This window comes from Coturnix japonica, chromosome 1, assembly GCF_054131305.1.
Source record: "Coturnix japonica strain WE chromosome 1, WE-NBRP24, whole genome shotgun sequence".
Classification (NCBI taxonomy): domain Eukaryota; kingdom Metazoa; phylum Chordata; class Aves; order Galliformes; family Phasianidae; genus Coturnix; species Coturnix japonica.
In genome coordinates, this window is record NC_140663.1 from 156,559,186 (window position 1) to 156,578,454 (window position 19,269).

The 19,269-nt window shown below is 35.6% G+C and overlaps 1 protein-coding gene across 21 annotated transcripts in view; it reads left to right on the plus strand.

Moving 5' to 3' along the window:
- Positions 1–480: 480 nt before the first annotated feature.
- Positions 481–19,269, plus strand: part of POSTN (periostin) — a 30,646-nt gene continuing 11,857 nt past the window's right edge. For all 21 annotated transcript variants that reach the window (XM_015851915.3, XM_015851917.3, XM_032442119.2 and 18 more), the window contains exons 1-16: positions 481–648; positions 2,071–2,169; positions 7,409–7,473; positions 8,755–8,912; positions 9,547–9,711; positions 10,609–10,755; positions 11,264–11,405; positions 12,536–12,748; positions 12,924–13,058; positions 13,912–14,060; positions 14,630–14,766; positions 15,399–15,529; positions 16,863–16,993; positions 17,150–17,252; positions 17,614–17,681; positions 18,236–18,281. In XM_015851915.3, the coding sequence (XP_015707401.1) occupies positions 527–648; positions 2,071–2,169; positions 7,409–7,473; positions 8,755–8,912; positions 9,547–9,711; positions 10,609–10,755; positions 11,264–11,405; positions 12,536–12,748; positions 12,924–13,058; positions 13,912–14,060; positions 14,630–14,766; positions 15,399–15,529; positions 16,863–16,993; positions 17,150–17,252; positions 17,614–17,681; positions 18,236–18,281 (2,011 nt within the window). In that variant the 5' untranslated portion in view covers positions 481–526. The remainder of the gene's footprint in view (positions 649–2,070; positions 2,170–7,408; positions 7,474–8,754; positions 8,913–9,546; positions 9,712–10,608; positions 10,756–11,263; positions 11,406–12,535; positions 12,749–12,923; positions 13,059–13,911; positions 14,061–14,629; positions 14,767–15,398; positions 15,530–16,862; positions 16,994–17,149; positions 17,253–17,613; positions 17,682–18,235; positions 18,282–19,269) is intronic.

Consider the following 19,269-nt stretch of genomic DNA (forward strand, 5'->3'; position numbering starts at 1 on the left):
TTTTTCTGAAGATATAAATTCCATTTGTCGAGTACTGACAACAGATCTTTGACTGGAACTTTCATCAGCTTCACTAGTTAAACAATTCAGAGCTGATATCTACAAGGACACAGAAAACAGAAGAAAGCAGCAGGAAGAAGCTTCATCTGGGTTTGAACGGAGCCACACAATGATCCCAACTTCTGGATGCTGCAGTGCTATAAATACCAAATCATAACTCAAAGTCTAAACTTCCCAAACTTCTGCTGTTGTGTCAGCAGAATAAAATGCTAACCCCTCTGTAATGAGGAAGAAATTAGTCAATCAGGGATAAAAAAAGAACTGCTCATACGGTGAATGTATGATATTAATTTAGGTTACTGAAGCTGGCAACCAAAACTGCTACTCTAAGGAGGGTGGTACAAAGTTTCAGGTTGATTCCCTGGTTCCCTCCCACTACCTTCCAGCATGTATATAAATTGTCAGCCCTCCAGAGCCTCTGCTAGTTCTCTCTTCTAGACTTGGAGGAAACAGCAGAGGACTAAAGATGAAGATTGTTTTATTATTCACCTTTTCCACGTTTTTCTTGTCTGCTTTTGAACAAGCAGCTGCATCTGCTCACTATGACAAGATTTTAACTCATAGTCGAATAAGGGCACGCGACCAAGGGTAAGTATGGGGAGTTTGTTTGCATTTTAAAAGGGAATCTCTAAACAGTTGTTCTTTTCTTTCTTCTTGTGTTATATTAAACATGCTTTTTATGACTCTGTTTCCTATAATTCAATAATTATTTTGTTCTAAATTACTTTTATAAGAACCAGATTCAGAGCTTTCTGGGGAGTCTCAAAGGAAGACAACATAATATAAAACTTAGTAAAACCTGGAAAAAATTAGATCCCCACTTATTGAACAAAATGCATACATTCTAGAAACACCGAACTTAATTACAGTTCATGATTAATATAATGGGGCTAGGGATATGTTTAAAACACGTTTTCAAATGTTTGGATAAAACTGACACTTATTCCACAGCATTTACTTGCTTTTTTTTCTGTCCTAATGAATAAATCTTTAACTATTCATTAATACTGTTTGACACTGGGAGTTCTCTGTAAAACTTTTGTTCCCACTGGGGTAGCGGCAACTTGCTCAGCAGGGCACCCCAGAGATAGCACTTACAAGCCAGGCTGCTCAGAGATACGGAACTTATTTGAACAGCTGGTGTCATGGAAATGATGTGTCTCAACATATTTCTCTTCAATATTTTTTAGTAAAAACTGTTCTGTGAAAAGAATTGTTCGCCATCCTGTCTGCCTTCCTTTATTGAATTCTCTCTCCCCCTTCCCTCCCTCCCTTCTTTTCCCTCTCACTCTCCTTCTCTTGTTCCCACTGTTGTAAAGCATGTTCTAACTCTTGAACTGGAACTTTTGTACTGTGAATTTATACAAATTAGTGACAAAATGCTTTTGCTCCTGGAATTTGCTCTTAGAAAATTCCTCTTCTGTACACTACCATGCTAAGTAAAAAGTTTTCCTTGTTTGAATTCTGCAGTGCCTTTTATTTACATGCCAGTTTACCCTTTGGTCCCCAGTAATTCCCAGAATGTTTACTTAGGTGCCTGCGGTCCTCCAAATGGATGGTAATCAAAACAGCTGATTGATTTACAGGGTTTCCTTCCACATAAAGAGCCAGTCACTGTTCTTCCCCATTTCCCTGTGACCTTCAGCTGTACAGATATGTTCAAGAAAAAAAGCTTTAATGAAAAAAGCCTGATGGTATTAGCAGCTAAGTTCCTGGTGGCTGGTAATTAATTCAGTTCCCAGGAGGAAGGAAGAAATGTAAGTCATATTGAGACAGAGCGAAAGGGAATCATTTGTCCCCACCAGGAGGGAGGACTTGCCAAGAAACCCAGCCGGGTAGTCCTGGGAACTTGCACTTTGGTTGCTTGAATGCACACCTGCCCTGGCAGCTGAAGCCAGATGTTCATTTCTCATTCTTGCTTAACAGAATCTGTATATGCTACTATCTTACATAGCACTTTTATAGATGTGTAGAGACTTCTTTTTAAAATGTTTCTCACTCCATCCTTAGCCCAAATGTCTGTGCCCTTCAGCAAGTTATGGGAACCAAAAAGAAATACTTCAGCACCTGCAGAAACTGGTACCAGGGATCCATTTGTGGAAAGAAAGCGTAAGTATCTGCTGTTCAGAACACCTACTGAAATAGGATAACATTCAATTAGAAAACTCTCTTCTGTACAAAACTAAATATTTGTTTCAAATGCAGAAGCAGGAAAAATTAATTGCATAGTTCTACAGCATTACAGCTTTACTTTAACTAAAACCACCTGGATTCAGTAATTGCTGCCAAAAATCACAAAATGTGTGAAAATGATAGCATGGTATTTAATGCTTTTAAAGTTAAAAAGGTTTCCAGGCATACGTTTCAGGAATATTTTTCTCAGTTCAGTTTACATAGGTCTGTTCTAAACATTAGGAGATATAATGTTATGTGACCTATTCAAAAACACTGAGGGGACTGAGACCAATTGTGTGAAGAACTCTGCATGACTAGCACTGAGTTATGTGCTCAGACTATGCCTTTTCACAAAGAGAAAAAAAAAAAAAAATGTTATGAACACAGAACAAGTCTGGATGAGTTTCACAATCTTCTGGAATCTGTATGTGTTTCAGTTGTCACGTTTTTTCCAGAATACAAGCCATTGCCTTTTCTGTAAGTGTCAACAGTATCAGAGTCACCACCTCTGTATCTGCCACAAGAGTAGTTTCAGGGCAAGAACACATACAAAAACCCCAATCCAGAAATTGGTCTGCCCCCATTGTCATGTTTAAAATTGAGTAATTTAACACTGTTTACCAAATGCAATGAACAAGTATTTGTTTGGGTATTTTTCAGCTGTACCACAGTTTCTCCTGTTGATACACAATTAGTTGAATAACCTTCTTAGCAGCTGTCACAGGAAATTGCTGTTCTTGTTTCCCCATTAATTTTGTTTCCCCACTAACGATTTTTTGCACTGTTAAAATTAGTCCTGAATTTGCAGTTAGAAGTCAGACAAAGATCTGAAAAGGGCTTGTGTTGTGGTTTCCGTTACTTCTGTTGGCTGTTGGAGGCTTTGTGTTGTTGAGATTCCTAAAAGATATTATATGTCATTACACAGTTTTTGAAAAGACCCTTAGGGAAAAGGCTGAAGAAAGATGTAGTGGGAAGAAGTTTTCTCCATTTTCTTCCTGAGAAAATGTTTCCCTTGCTCTTCTAGAATGCCATAAATTAACAGAACTGAGTTAAATACCCAATACAGTGAGGCACAGATTCCAATACATAGTCTTTCAAGTACAGCCATGGCTTTGAAGTCTGAATTCTAAAGCCATTATAGATGTGCGGGTACCTTGTCCCTATCAGAACTCAAGAAAAGGTTATTTTCATGATCCAAGTTGTCACCCTAAGCTTTCTGCTATTGTAATATTTATCAGATTACTAATTGCTTCTTTAAGAAGATGGAAGAAAGTAATAACATTGTACTAGAGTGAAAATAGAACAAATTATAATTAACTTTCCAGACAGACAAGTAGTCTGATTATTCCAAATCCTCAGTAGTTCCTTCAGAACTTAATTTACTGTCTTGAATCTCACAGTCCCTCTCTGCTTTATTTTGAATCTTTTACTTTTTTTTTTTTTTTTTTTTTTTTTTTAAGTAATTCCAGATAGGTTATGACCCATTTTTTGTACTAAATATCAAGGAGTTTGGGCAACTGATGATTGTACCACAGTGATCAATCCAGTCAGACTAGACTGTGTGTGATCATTTGCCACATCTCTGCCTTCAGATTTTTAGTATTCCTAGGCTTGTAGTCTTTATCAAAATCCTTCCTGCTCCTCCAGGTGGCGTTATAATACTGACTTCCTTCTTTCTTCAGTGGTCACGCTACAAGTTATCCAAAATATTTCACCTTTTGAGAAAAATCTGCCATACCACTAACTTCCTTGGCACTACATTTTATTCCACTACAGACACATTACGAAGAGGGATATTTCCTGAAGATGAAATTTGGATATTCTCAAGTCAGTTTTGGAAAACAAATTACTTCTGTGGTTTTATTCCTAGATAGATGTCATGTGTTCCCGTGAGCTCTCTGCCCAAATATGAAAAGGAACACATTGCTTTGTGCAGCTCCAGAAGTAAAATGAATTGTTCCATGAAAAATGGGTTTCTTCTAATGTGTCAGGAAAAGTAATTTAATGCAACAGACAGTCTGGACTCAATGAAATCATACATGACTTTATTCCCTTTTCTGACAAAGCTGAAAGATTTTACAGAGTCTTTGTTAGGCCCTAAGCAGGAAACCCACTACAGCCAACCAGTTGAAGAGACTGAGCAGGTAGAATTTGACTGTGAGAAGCACATAAGTATCTCCATCCTCTTTAACACTCTTACCATTCTACAGGAACTTAAACAGAAACACTAGAGGAGAAAACTGTGTATTAAGAAGAGTCATGGACTTTTTTGTGGTAGTAACTGAAACTGAACAGTTTTAATCTGTTAAAACTTAATCTTAGTTCTTATTTGGCGTTACATTCTCTGCACTCACTAAAAATGAATGTGTGAAATATTATGTGAAGTCATTACTAAAGAGGTTAATTTAGCAGGAATTGTAATTAAAATGACAATGGCTATTCTTATGTTAATATCTCTGTGTTAATAAGTCCCTCATAACTTGCATTTAGTTTCTATAAAATCTTAACTTAAGGAAGTTTCTTCTGTTTACATTTCCTGCACACTCCTGCAAATTTCCTGTTGGGATATAAGCTAAAACTTGCTAAAATCAAATGCCAGTGTTCCAAAAAGTGTTCCACTGTTTTTATACAGTATTTTATCTCCATGCCAGCAAGGAGTAGAAACAGATGAGTCACAGAGCTGGTGTGAATAAGCTGAATACTTCTCTGTTAACAAAGAATAACAAGAATGTATGGTAGTCTAGATCAGTTCTCTTTTCCTTTGGATATATTCCTTTGGATGAAGTGGAGACATCTTAGTACTAAAAAAATACATGCCAAAACTTCCCAAACTCTACTTTCTTCACTTAGACACCATCTTATACTAGCAAGGTCATACAGATGGGGATGATTTTATTGTGTGAGCTGGAACATTGCATGTGTCTGTGAGTGAGTGGTACTGAAAAACAGCATCGTGCATCAGGTTTTATAGCATTCTAATCTTGTTTTGGGATCCTCTTTATGGGCCACTCTTCTCTCATACCATCCTTCTCACATCTTGAGCACAACTGATACATGGATCTTCTAATTGTGGTCAACCTTAAGGGCATATGAATATTGTAAAAAAATAATAATAATAAAAAAAAAAAAATTAGAGAAACTGTCAGTGAAAGGGTGAGGGAAATACATATTTATTTATTTACTTGTTTCCTGGGGAAGTGAAGACCTACTCATGACAAAGCAGTTCACACAGTTAGACTCATATTCTGACTTATGTTGCACAAGTCAGATGACTTCATTAATTAGCTACTGGCAAGGGTACAACTGGTAGGAAGTTGAAAGGCTGTAAGTTTAATTTCCTTATTAGTTAGAAAATCTGTAACCTAAACTCTCTGTTCATCTTGCATTTCCAGGAAATAGCCATTCAGTAAATTGCCTTACAGAATGAAATACATGCAAAAGAACATGTACTAATGTACAAATATTTTGAATATATGGCTTATTTGATGAAAAGAAGCACGTGCCAGAAAGGTGAAAGGTTATGTGCATATCTGTATGTAATAGAATGGAGATTGCATATTTCCCTAGCACAGAGAAATTGTTGTGGGATGTTGTGGGTTGTTTGTTTGTTTGTTATTGTTGTTTGTTTTGCTTTGGTTTGCTTTGTTTTAAATATTGAAAATCTATCTCATACCGTTGTAAATTATGGAATTCCAGTCCTACCTTTATAAGTCATGTTTTGTAACACTATTGACCTTCCAGTCTTCGTTCATTTTTAAAATCTCTTCAAATACATTAGATAGTGATTATTTTGAGTCCAGCTTGTCATTTGAGTAAGTTGTGGAGTTTGATATGTTTGTGATTAGAGTTTGACAGCTCTGTCATGTGAAAAATGGCAGAAGTCTGCCTATTCAACAGCCACTGAAGAGTCTACAGTTTAAAAGCTGGAATACTGTGGTAAAGACTAAGAAAAAATCTTCAAGGAAATCCTGTTCAGAACTTCTTAACTGCCAAGACCAAACTCACATATAAAAAGTAATATTATTAGCAAGATCTTCATTGCCATCCACAGCAGATCATAATTTGCAAAGAAATATCTGAAGTCTGCAAGTTTAAAATAAGCTTTAGATCCTGATAAGATTATACAGTTTATTGACGTTCCTTGTATGGAAGGGCCAGAATCAACACAGTAATTACTCTGTGGGGATTTTTGCAAGCTTGCACTAACTTAGAAGAGAATTTGTTAAGAAACTCTATAGTAGATCTTTTGTTCCTGTCATATTAATTAAAAGGACATTATATTCCATTAAGCATTCAGTACAAAGTTGAATGTTACAGTACAGATTTACCAGTTAGCTCTGGTTTTCTGCTATGTATAGATGACGCATGTTCAAGAAAGGGAGTATTTTACTGACATCTTTATTTAACAGTTCCTGGTCTACTCTATTATTAAATTGTATGTATGCTTTGATGACATACACTTTTAGCTCTGTGCTTGATTTGTTGCAATCTGGTTTTCATCCTCACTATATTTACCAAGGAACTTTCCCTTACATCCAACTACCCTGACTTTAGTGACTCTATTTTCTGTGATCTGCTTTACATCTGTGCTTAATTAATTACCTCCTTCATTCCTGAGCTTCTTCAAAGTCTTCTTGATACACTGAGGCTCTGCTCCCAAGTTATTTCAACATACAGTCTCCAAGACCTTCTCCGAAGCACTCATTAAATTTCTATTCTATTATATTCTATTCAGATTGTAGGTCACCTCATACGGTTTTGTCATATTAATTTATATTGTTTGTTTTTTTTTTCCCTTTGGACACTATTGCTACCAGTTCCTCTCACTATCCCCACTGTGTTCATTTTTGCCTTCCCTCAGTCCCACCTGATCTTTTCAAAATAGACTTATCAAATTAATGTTCTTCTGTTGCTATTCTGATAGGTTTGTGTCATTTTTTTGTAACTCTGCAACCTTTTTCATGTTTTTTGTTGTTTTTTTTTCAACCAGTTAAGCTTAATGACTACACTTAATAAAACAACAACCAACTTGTAATCTACACAGAATAGGTTGAATAATTAAAAAAGGCAAAAAGATTAGGAGTAAGTGTACTTTGCGGTGTAAAATTAATAATGAAAAAATTGGAGCTGCAAACTAAAGTTGACCTACAATTGTTTTTTGTATGTTTTACAGAACTGTCTTATATGAGTGTTGTCCTGGCTATATGAAGATGGATGGTATGAGAGGATGTCCTGCAGGTACAAGTTTATTTTCATATAGATGAGTCAGTATACGAGAAGCGCTACAAAAGTGAGACTGTAGAAGGTTGTCAGCCTGAGGACACATTTCCTCTTTTTACAAATTACTGGCTGAGAATATGAAGTTTCATTTGTACATGGTCAGAACAGTTGAAAATCAGCCTGGATCATTCAATTGATTATTGATCCTGCGGTTTGAATTAAATTCCCCAAATGCTTCCAGCTACTGGGCTGGAGAGAAATGATAGAGATTTCTATTTCCAAAACAGCTGAGGGAGAACCTCTATTCCTGTTCCCCTCCCACTCCAAGGTAATCCATAGCACACTAGTGAAATCAGAAACCTAGGGCATGAAATGTGGTATATCAAAGTTCTGTTTATTCATTTTCATGAGAAGACCTGAATCTTGCTAACTAAAAGGCTTTAAATAAACTAGGGAGTGAAAATGAAGGCAGAGATTGTTAATTTCTCCTATTTTTGTTATTCTGTTTTGCATAAATAAACTTAATTGCAACAAGGAAGAATATTTTGAGATGGCATATTTTTCATCACTTTGTAACCCTGTATTTGTGCTCATCTTTTACGTTCTGTTAAGCATATTTAAGGGAGAGTTCATCTTGTTTAGGTGTGTTCATTTCACTTTAGATGTTTACAGTAGAATGAGGTCAGGCAAACTCCAAGAGATCCTGTTCTCCAGAACTGTAAAAGTAGCTTAGGACAGCTAGCTCATATGTCAGTTCCTGACCTGTGGAGGCCTAGAATTAGGAAATCTGCATCTTGTATAGAAGAGTTTTGACTATGAGATTATGGTCATTCTTGCTCTCTGTTTGAATCAATCTCTACACATGATAACCACAGGAAGAGGCCTAACAAGAATAATTCTGGTTGATGGTGCCCAAATGTGACCTGCTTCAGCAGTTTTTGAGATTGTAGATAAAATTGACTCATATCCTCTCTCAAAGGTCCCAAATGGATAGGTTCCCATTCCATATGAGGCTTGGAACAAAACATCTTTTTTAAAGAAAACATCACAATATCTTGTTTTGTTTGATCTATTTTTTCAGCTCATTAAACCAACCGGAAAATAAATAACAAGCAGATGTGTTTGGATGAATTTAGAATACATTGACAGTGGAATTTTAATTCAAGCATGTTGTTTTAATATTGATTTAAACAATTTCATAAAAGCAATACACTTGTCCAAACAGAAGAAATAAACTGGACTTAGTTGTGAGAAACTGGCTGAAGTATTTACTGTATTTTTGTCTGATGTTGATTTTAGTTGCTCCTATTGATCATGTATATGGTACTCTTGGTATTGTGGGAGCTACCTCCACTCAGCAATATTCTGACATGTCAAAGCTGAGAGAAGAGATCGAGGGAAGAGGTTCATACACTTTCTTTGCACCAAGTAATGAAGCCTGGGAGCAATTAAGTTCGGTAAGCATTTGTGTGTATTTGTGTATGTGTATGTTTCTCTTTCAGATAATGCTTTAGTTAATAAAGTAACAATAACTAGTTTATTATAATCTAGATGACAAACAAGAATAAGATTTTAGGTATAAAGCAGATATTAGACAAATTATAATACGGGAATGTACCTGTTTATTGTACATAACTGAAGCTAGACAATCTGAATTTATTTCCAGGAATGCTAAGCAGCAATGTTTCTTACCTAAGCATTTGCATGTCAAATTTTAATACTGCTAGTCTTCTTATAGTTTTAGGGTTACCAACAGGAATTCTGGCAATTGCATAATGTGAATCACTGACAAAACATGATTGTACTCTACATGTCCTCTTAGTAATGCTTTTAGTTAAAATAAATACTGAACTAAAGTACCTTCAGTGATTTGCCTGTGATGAGATTTCTTGTCTTCAGTTTGTAATCACATTAGTCTAAAGCAGCATCTGAACAAAGACAGATTGCTAAGTACTGAAACAATGTGTTTCCTAGCTGGAAGTATCTTTCGATTGTTTTGATTGTAAATGTTAAGGTAAAGAAATACGTACATCTTTCTAACTGAAGAATACTCCTGAAATTTCAAATTAATTATTTTCCTTTCTTCTTCAGGAAATCCACAGGAATTTAATTGACAATGTAAATATTGAACTATATAATGCTCTCCACCACCACATGGTAAACAAGCGCATGTTGACAAAAGATCTTAAGAATGGCATGACACTGGTGTCCATGTATAATGGCCAGAAATTACTTATTAACCATTATCCTAATGGGGTAAGTATATAGATTAGACTTCTAAAATATAATAATGTAATTTTAACCACCGATATTTATTTTATTTCATTCTACGACTAATCAAATATATAATGGAAAGATCAGTAGCCAGCAATTCAGTTGTCACAGATAAAAATAAATACATTTTCTCTTGAACAAATTCAGTTTTCTTTGCATGCTGATCACCAAGAATTAATGAATATGTACAGTTTGCTGTTTAAATGTAAAGATTCTAATGCAAATTGACTTCATTCCTAAAATTCAAGCCTTTAATAGCCAAAATATTGCATCATCAGAAACTGAAGAGCAAAACCTGCTATTAATCTTCATGTAAAATACTATAAAATCAGGTCTTTTAATTAGATCAGATTTTTAATTTGAATTGGAGGGTATGGTAGGAATATTTATTGTTGCCATGTGCAGACATCCATTAATTTCTAGAAATAATTTTATTTTCATAAATGCTAAAGTCTCCCAGTCATGTCACTGGTCCCTGCCTCAAATGCATGTAAATATCAGTGTTGGACAACAGTTTACATCAATTTTATATATTATATATATATATGTGTATATATATATATAATTACTGTATTAAACAGATATGGTAAGCAAATATGAAAAATAAGGACCGCAATGGCAAATAAAACATGAATAAGAAATCAGTGTAGCCCGCAGTAGTCAGCTTTCCAGAAGAGTTGAGTCAGTCTTTTAAATCTTGCACTATTTTACTTAATGTTAAAAAAAATAAATAAATAAATAAATAAATAAATAAAAAACCCTGAAAGGATGAACATATTTTTCACAATACATTGACTTCCATTCCGCAAAAATCAGATTCCAGGCATATGATCAAATGAATAAGTATTAATTGTCTTCTACTTGATTCCTCATACTTAGGTTGTTACTGTTAACTGTGCCAGGATCATTCATGGCAACCAGATTGCTACCAATGGTGTTGTTCATGTAATTGACCGTGTCCTAACTGCTGTTGGAAATACCATTCAAGATTTCATTGAAGTCGAGGATGATCTTTCATCTCTCAGAGTAAGTGGACAATATTAGAAACGCTGTGATCTCATTGTTTCTTCTTTCTTTTCTGTTTGTGTATTGTCCTCATAGGTACGAAGGGTTAATTTGTAAAAGACAAAAAGTAAATCTATTGAAGTGACTCACTGTGTGCTAAATTAAGGAGGTAACTTGTCATACCAAGGCATGTTTTACCCACATAATTAATTTTCTATACCAGTTTGTCATTTCACTTTTAACACATATTTCTGTAACACAGAGCACAGTCTCACATGAAAGAACCCAGGGCACTAGCTGAAAGCACAGAAGATATTTTGTGCTAAATGCTGTTAATGAACTCTCATGAACAACTCTAGCTTTCAGTGTAAATTCAACAGTACTTTTGAAGAATAAGATTTGACTTCAGAATTTAGGGGTCAAAATATGTTAGCTTTTAGTTAATATTCTGTTTTCCTGTGACTAGATGGTTAAGCTATTTGGGCAGTGCTTTAAATAACCAGCGTTAATAACCAGTTTTATTTTTCAGGCTGCTGCCATCACGTCAGATGTCTTAGATACTCTTGGAAAGCCTGGTTATTACACCCTCTTTGCACCTACTAATGAAGCTTTTGAACGTCTTCCAAGGGGAGTCTTAGAAAGAATCATGGGTGACAAGGTGGCTTCTGAAGGTATATAAACTTTTCTTGCACAAGAGAAATATGGGTTAGTAGATCAGAAAGTAGAAATTACGTTATCCTCTGAAGAACCTATTCAGAACCTATTAATAACGTTACTGGAAAATCACAAGATAATTGGAAGTATACTGTTCATGAGCTACATCAGGGTTTGAAGCAATGTTCATTAATGAAGTGTTTTATCTCAATTAATGTGTAGCTTGCTTCACTTTTCAGTTTTGATGTTAGAGAAGAGCTATCTAGGACTGCTATGGTTTTACTAATAACTCTGTACATAAAGAGAAGATAAAAAAGAATGTGTGATGTTAGCTCTTTGTTTGAGTGGATACAGAAAAGTAAAATGCTTTCTTTAGAAAATCTGTTCTGCAATAAAGTATGTATTCATCCCTCAAGTTTGAAGACCACATATTTGGTCATTTACACTTAATCATAGAATCATAGAACCATAGAATTACTCAGGTTGGAAAAGACCTCGAAGATCAAGTCCAACCACAGCCTAACCATAGTACCCTAACTCTTAACAACTCTCTGCTAAATCATATCCCTGAGCGCCACATCCAAACGGCGCTTAAACACTTCCAGGGATGGCGATTCAACCACTCCCTGGGGAGCCTATTCCAGTACTTAACTACCCTTTCTGTAAAGAAGTGTTTCCTAACATCCAACCTTAATGGAAATGGTTAATTCAGATCTTGTTGACAGAAGATGCCTCATTTCTTTATCCTGCATATTGAGCTTTGGCTTCTAACTGAAATACATTCCCTGCCTACACCTACCTGATCAGTTCAGACTTAAATTGTGCTCGTTTAGAATGCTAAGTAACAAGCAAGAACAGTTTTCCTAAATGCTTTAGTATGCAAATATGTGACATTTTAGGTTAAGAATCCTACACTTAGCCAAATCACCAAGCTAAAAGTAGACACCTAAATTTAACTGGCATTGTCTTACAACTTTATCTCATGAAGAAATATATCTGATCTGATGGTTGGCAATCCTGCCTGTGACAGGGGTTGGAACTGGATGGTCTTTAAGTTTCCCTCCAACCTAAGCCATTCTATGATTTTGTAATGTATGAATCTGTATATCCAAACATCTGTATACAAAGTTTTTTCTTTTCCCTGCAGCCCTTGTGAAGTTCCATATTTTAAATACTCTGCAGTGCTCTGAAGCGATTATGGGTGGAGCTGTCTATGAAACCTTGGAAGGAAGCACAGTTGAAGTTGGCTGTGATGGTGAAACTCTTACTGTGAATGGAGTAAAGATGGTGAAACGCAAAGATATTGTGACTAGCAATGGTGTTATCCACCTCATTGATAGAGTGCTAATTCCTGATTCTGGTTAGTAATGTGCACAATAAATTTATTAAATTGTAGACATTTCCTCTCATCCCACCTAGATTCCTTCACATACATTGTTGTTGATAAGGTTATGAAAGAATGAAAAATGCAATTACGGAAAAAGAAAGAAAAAAATAATGTTTTAAAATGTTTCTTCTTTCTCTTTTATTTGCAGCCAAGCAAGTCATTGAGCTTGGAGGTGCCCAGCAGACTACTTTTACAGACCTGGTGACACAACTAGGACTAGCATCTTCTCTAAGACCAGAAGGCCAATACACTCTCCTTGTACCACAGAATCGTGCTTTCTCAGGTTAGTAGCCTTTAAAGATTATTATCTAAACTTCAGAATAAAAAAGAAGGATGTATGGTACTCTGACAGTCTTCCAAATAACTGCCAGTACTTGTTCTATGTCCCAAGGAAAGACAGTAATTAAGTATTGCTTAAGAATTAATTAAGTATAAGAGATACTCTAGCCTTCCAAAATTAACACCATATGTAAAGACAAAATAAATGTAACCATTAGGTTGCACAGCATTTTCAGTGGTAGCATCGTTTAACAAAAATATTATTTCTAAGACACTAAATATGCACAGATATGTAATGGGAAAGCAATGATATTAATGAACTTGCACATTACTCTTAACTTCTGCATTACTATTAGATTAGATTAGTTATTTATACTCCCAAAATTTATAAAAGGATGTTGGTATTTTACAGTCCATTAAAACACAGAGGAACTGATAGAAATGTGCTTTAAAACATACGCAGATATTTGCAGGAATGATCACATGAACATCCTAACCTCACCTTCAGCTGCAGAGAAAAGTGGGAAGGATTACAAGTACACTTTCAGAAAGCAAAATTTGTAATAAGTTCATCAGCAATACAGCTGGCACACAGAAATCATCAGCCATTTTGTTTTTAGTAGATAATCATGATTGTGTCAAAATGTTATTTCTAAATTTCAGAAAGGATAATTTACAGAAAATGTTTAACAATTCATTTTCTGTTTACACGTATTTTTCCAAGTCTTAAATTATAAGCATTTCAAGTAAAGATTCAGTATTTGAATGGAAATGATACAAACGTCCACAGTTAAACTTACTTGAATGGAAGTTCACTGTGTAAATAACTATAATTTATTACCTAATTGGTGTTGTAGATGACACCTTACAGATGGATCAACGGCTTCTTAAAACAATCCTGCAGAATCACATTATAAAAGTGAAAATTGGGCTCAATGAACTATACAATGGACAAGAACTGGAGACAATTGGAGGAAAACTGCTAAGAGTCTTTGTGTATCGCACAGTAAGTGAATGGAACTTTCTAACAATATGCATCCTAACTATGAAAAGGAAAATGTATGAAAGAACAAAAAAACAAAGCCGAATTAAAATGACAATATCTACAATTACTACTCCTAAAAATAATAAAAAAAATAAGCTTTCAAACTAGGGAAAAAAAAAAAAAAGATACTTCAGTCTTTGTGGGAATTTTGCATAAACTACTCTTTTGGGAAAATGAAACAAAATTCAAGATTTGGCATTCAGTTATAAATTTATAAAACTAATTTTTATAACTAAGTAAAAAAATCCTCAAAGGAAACAAACAAGCAAAAAAATTAAGTTTGGAAACATTTGTATTCTGTTAACTTACTCCAGATTTTCTTACTTTTGGTTTCCCAAACAGTACCAGATTTCCTGGAAAAACAATGCAATATGACATTTGGAAATCCAAATGAAAATTAATTTTAATCTTAGCAGCCAGTTGGGAAATAGGCAAACATCACATTTATTAAATATGTTCAAATGTTTTAATTTAATACTTAAGTGTTTTTGAGTAGGTACATTTGAGACTATTGTTTTTCTTTTAATCAGTCTGTATGTGTTGAAAATTCATGCATGGTCAGAGGAAGTAAAGAAGGAAGGAATGGTTTTATTCACGTCTTCAGACAAATCATCAAGCCAGCAGAAAAATCTTTGCATGAAATGCTGAGAAATGATAAGCGTTTTAGGTGAGTTGCTACTTGACAGCACTGAGATTTCGCTAGAGACTGTACCTAAATATACACCACAGCTGGACTGAGAAATAGTTGTGAACCATGGCTTACTGGATATCTGAGGTGCAAATTGGGCCAGAAAGAGGTTATTGCCTCCTTAAAAACAGTTCCTTACTGCAAAATAGGCAAGAAAGGATAGAAAGGACTAGATGTCACATCAAGAGCTATAAATGAAGCTAACCAATGATACAATCCCATATCGGTGCAGAATGATTATAGACTCATACATTCCCAGTCTCTGTTTCTGTCCCTGGTCTTCAAATATTCTGATCCTCTAGAGAAAGCAACTGCCACTGTGATTCTCCCTTCATCTCTTTGATCTGCAGGATTTTTATTCCCTCAGTTCTGCTCTGATCTGGACTCACAATATTTTTACTTCTCAGATCCTTTTTTTTTCCCTCAGTCTGCTACTTTTCCTTTTTTTCCACATATTTTGTCCTCCACTGTGTTTATTCCTGGGAAATAGTGGGAGTGTTTGAAAACCGATGGGCTCTTAGAACAAATGAAGGAACAAAGTACTCAAGTCTAAGTAGAATTACTACACTTCAAAATAATGTATTTGTGGTTTATTTGCTTGTTTTAAACAGTGTTTTCCTCAGTCTGGTGAAAGCTGCAGATTTAGATGATGTTCTGTCACGGCCCGGAGCATGGACTCTGTTTGTTCCAACTAATGATGCCTTTAAGGGTTTGACCGATGACGATAAGGCTGTATTGATAAGTAAGTAACAGAAGAAAACTACAAGTATAAGCAATTATAGAAAAAATAATGGGAAAAATAGCTAGTGTATTTTCTAGACAAAAAGTGTCCGATAAAGTAGATAATCTTTTACATAAATAAGACATGAGGTTTCCCTAAATTAATTATTTATTCAGTGGCAGAGAAAATATCTCTTTGGGGGGAAAAAAAAAACATCCAACAGCAACTAAAAATTATCCTCATTTGTTGACACATTATCTTTTTATTTTATATGAATATGAATTTGGCTTGCTGTATGAGTGCAGGAATAGCAGTTACCTTGAATTCAACAACCAGAAGAGCAGCCACATTTTCTGCTCCTGTACTTTCCAAATCAATCAAAGTTCAAAGAGTTGAAACCAAATCCTATGAATCCTTAATTACTTCAAAGAGTCCAGCTTACAGCACTGATAAGTAGCTGTCCTAGCATAACCCAGCTCTGTGAAGTCATTAACTCACTAATGAGTCACTGTAAATTTGAATACCCTCTTAGTCATTTAAAATTATGACTCTGGAATAAATTACCTTCCAGTGTAGTGTGTTTTTAGTGATAACCAATCAATTAACAGATAACCTAAATGAATATCATCAGAGAGGCATAAAATCAAAAGTAGCTTGTCTCAGTACTGTGAATTTAAGCAACTGTATTGACACTTTCATCAAGGCTGAAACTTTTAGTAAGAGTAATCAGTATTAGACAGTATCCCATGTAGTGTTATGTTTTAAATCTGTCCTTCTTGGTACAGTCTCCTGGGCAGCCTATGGATATTCCTACAGCCCATCCTTTGGTTCCATAGATGTGGAACTCCAGGGAGCTGCCATGACACTAGTTTGGACTCCAGAATCCATTTCCTTTGTTATTCTTGGAAATGTTGGCTTTTTTCTTCTCAAATAGAAATGAAACCTATGAAATAAGGAAAACACACCCAGAATGGGGTTGTTTTCCCTTTCTCAATTTCTCTTCCTCTCACAGTAGGTAAGACCAGCAAAGGATCATACTCCAGGTGGCATTCTTCTAGTCTGCCTGAAACTTTGACCTGCCTAAGATAGAAAATACATGTGTGTATAGTGAGCTGTGAGTTTTCCCCATTCATCCCCAAAGGGTGTTGCCTAAGAGAATATTTGTATTAATTTCAGTGCCAACACTGTCAGATATGGATCCCTTTAATTGCGAGGATGTTAAAGTAGCAGTTTATATAGTATCTTGATGGTATTTGATACTGGAGATTGCTTAGTGTTCCTGAAATTAATGGTTTTGGTGGAGCATAATTAGAAAATCCCTTACCTTGTATTTCTTACTTTTCTATTTAAATAGGAGACAAAAATGCTCTCAGGAACATTCTCCTTTACCACCTGACACAAGGAGTTTTCATTGGAAGTGGCTTTGAGCCTGGTGTGACAAATATCCTTAAAACTATCCAAGGAGGAAAACTGTACTTGAAAACAGTTAAGTTATGAAAAAGAAGTCTTTCTGTTACAACCTTGTAATAGAGATTTGCCATTCAGTGTCTATATTTTGATATTCTGTGTGATATTTCTCAGAATGTAGCTTTACGGATTTTGCTTTATTTTTTAGTATCAATAACTTTTGATCTTTACCAGGTGAATGATACTCTTTTGGTTAATGAACTGAAGTCAAGAGAGCCTGATCTCATGGCAACCAATGGTGTAATTCATGTTATCGATAAACTCCTATATCCAGCAGGTGAGTATTAGTTCATGGTATTTACATACATTTCTGAATCTGTCTTTATCTTATGTAGGTGCAATAACTGTAAAAAGTTAGTTCCGTTAAAAAGATAATTTATATGTGGAATGTAAAACAGAAGGCGTACATCACTGCGAATTCCTTGTCTGAAACCATGGCAAGTCTTTGAAACGTTATGAAAGTCTGGTATACAGAAGATGAGGTATCTTGAGCTATCTTAACCGCAATACAGAATAATGTGTGTGTACACCTACATGATTTTGTGAATTAATGAGAGTGTTTACATCCCCTGACCATTCTAAATGGAAGCGAAACATATGTAGGTGCTTCCTCTTACATGCCCAATTCTTCTTTTCAGATCTGCCTGTTGGAAATGATCAGTTGCTCACAATCCTGAAGAAGCTGATCAAGTATATTCAAATCAAGGTATTTTTATAATAATTGTCCTTTTGGCTGGATCTGCAAAATCACTTATATTATCATTCAGAAATGGTTCTTTGGCTCTGCTTCATCAGAATGCAACAAATTAGTTGCTCCCAGCCTCCCAAGTGTAATCTTGAATGATACATTGTGTGCAACAGTTCGAAGTTTTTTCATCACCAAGTAATTGCAGAATATTTGCACGTAGGTAACTCCAGTGTGAACAGGCCCAAATCTGTTTGCTTCAGGTACACTTTATCACTATATCATCACAGATAAATTCCAAGTCCATAAGGCAGTCTGTCCTAGAGAGAAATATCAAGCAGTTAAATAACTATGCCACTTTACTCATTAGCCCCAAAGCCTATGGAGAAAAATGTAGACCTGTCTTAAATACTCTCTTGAGGCTATGTTCAATTTATGTCATGAATGAGAGGACATAGTCAAATAGAATAGCCTGACTTTTTGATCAGTTAACCAGTGAGTCCTATGAACAATCTTTCGAAAATGGGAATGCAAATGCACTTTTAAACTTAAAAATTACTTTTGTGTTTTTATAGTTTGTTCGTGACAGTACTTTCAAAGAGATTCCACTGACGTTTTACAGTAAGTTAATTTTAAATATTTTCAGATGGGTTTGAGATTGCTTTCTAATGTTACCAGATCCAATCTGAGTTGTAGATTTTTAGTTATTTTTCAATCAATAAGAAAGTAATTTCTGGCAAAATGAGGTTGGCCAATAAAGCCCAGGAAGAGAAAGACTCAAAGAAGATTTTTTTTGGCTACTGCATGTATTTGTATATTTTTTTATCCCTTTCAAAATGACAGGGAAGCATCCCTAAACTAAGCTGCAGACTCTTTGGAGCAGATAAGATGCATATGGAAAAGATAATTTTTTCCACTTTCTAGCCAAAGTTCAGTGCTTGTTGCACAGAAGTCATATGGCTTCAGATACTCTCCAAGATGTAGCATTGACCAAACTCTATATTTGATATGCTTTAATTTTCACAAATGCTTCAATTGTGTGCCTTTTTTACCTGTTTTCCATACATGCAAATATGAGTATTTATAGAAACAGTTGCTTCAACCATTTCCTCTATAAGGAATGAATATGAAAAAAGGAAACTTCCTTGCTCTCTCACAGCTTTTCCAGGGCTTTGTTTTTACTATCTGCGCATAAGCATCATAGAATCATAAAATCACAGAACCGTGGAAGATCTTAAGTTGGAAGGTACCCACAAGGTGCACTGTGACCTGGCCTACATACAGCACCTCTCAAAATTCAAACTCTGAGGGCACTGTCCAAACGCTCCCTGAGCTCTGGCACTCAGGGCCATTCTCATTGCCCTGTGCAGGCTGTTCCATGCCCACCACCTTCTGCTTCATACCTTTTCCTTCATCCCTAGCTGTCCCTCCCCTGATGCAGCTCCATGCCGGTTCCCTCGGGCCCTGTCACTATCACACAGAGCAGAGCTCAGTGCTGCCCATTTGCTCCCTGTGAGGAGCTGCAGTTGCCATCAGGCCTCCCCTCAGCTCCTTTGCTCTGCATTGAGCAAATCAGTGCCCTCAACTGCTCCTCGTACATGTCAGTTTG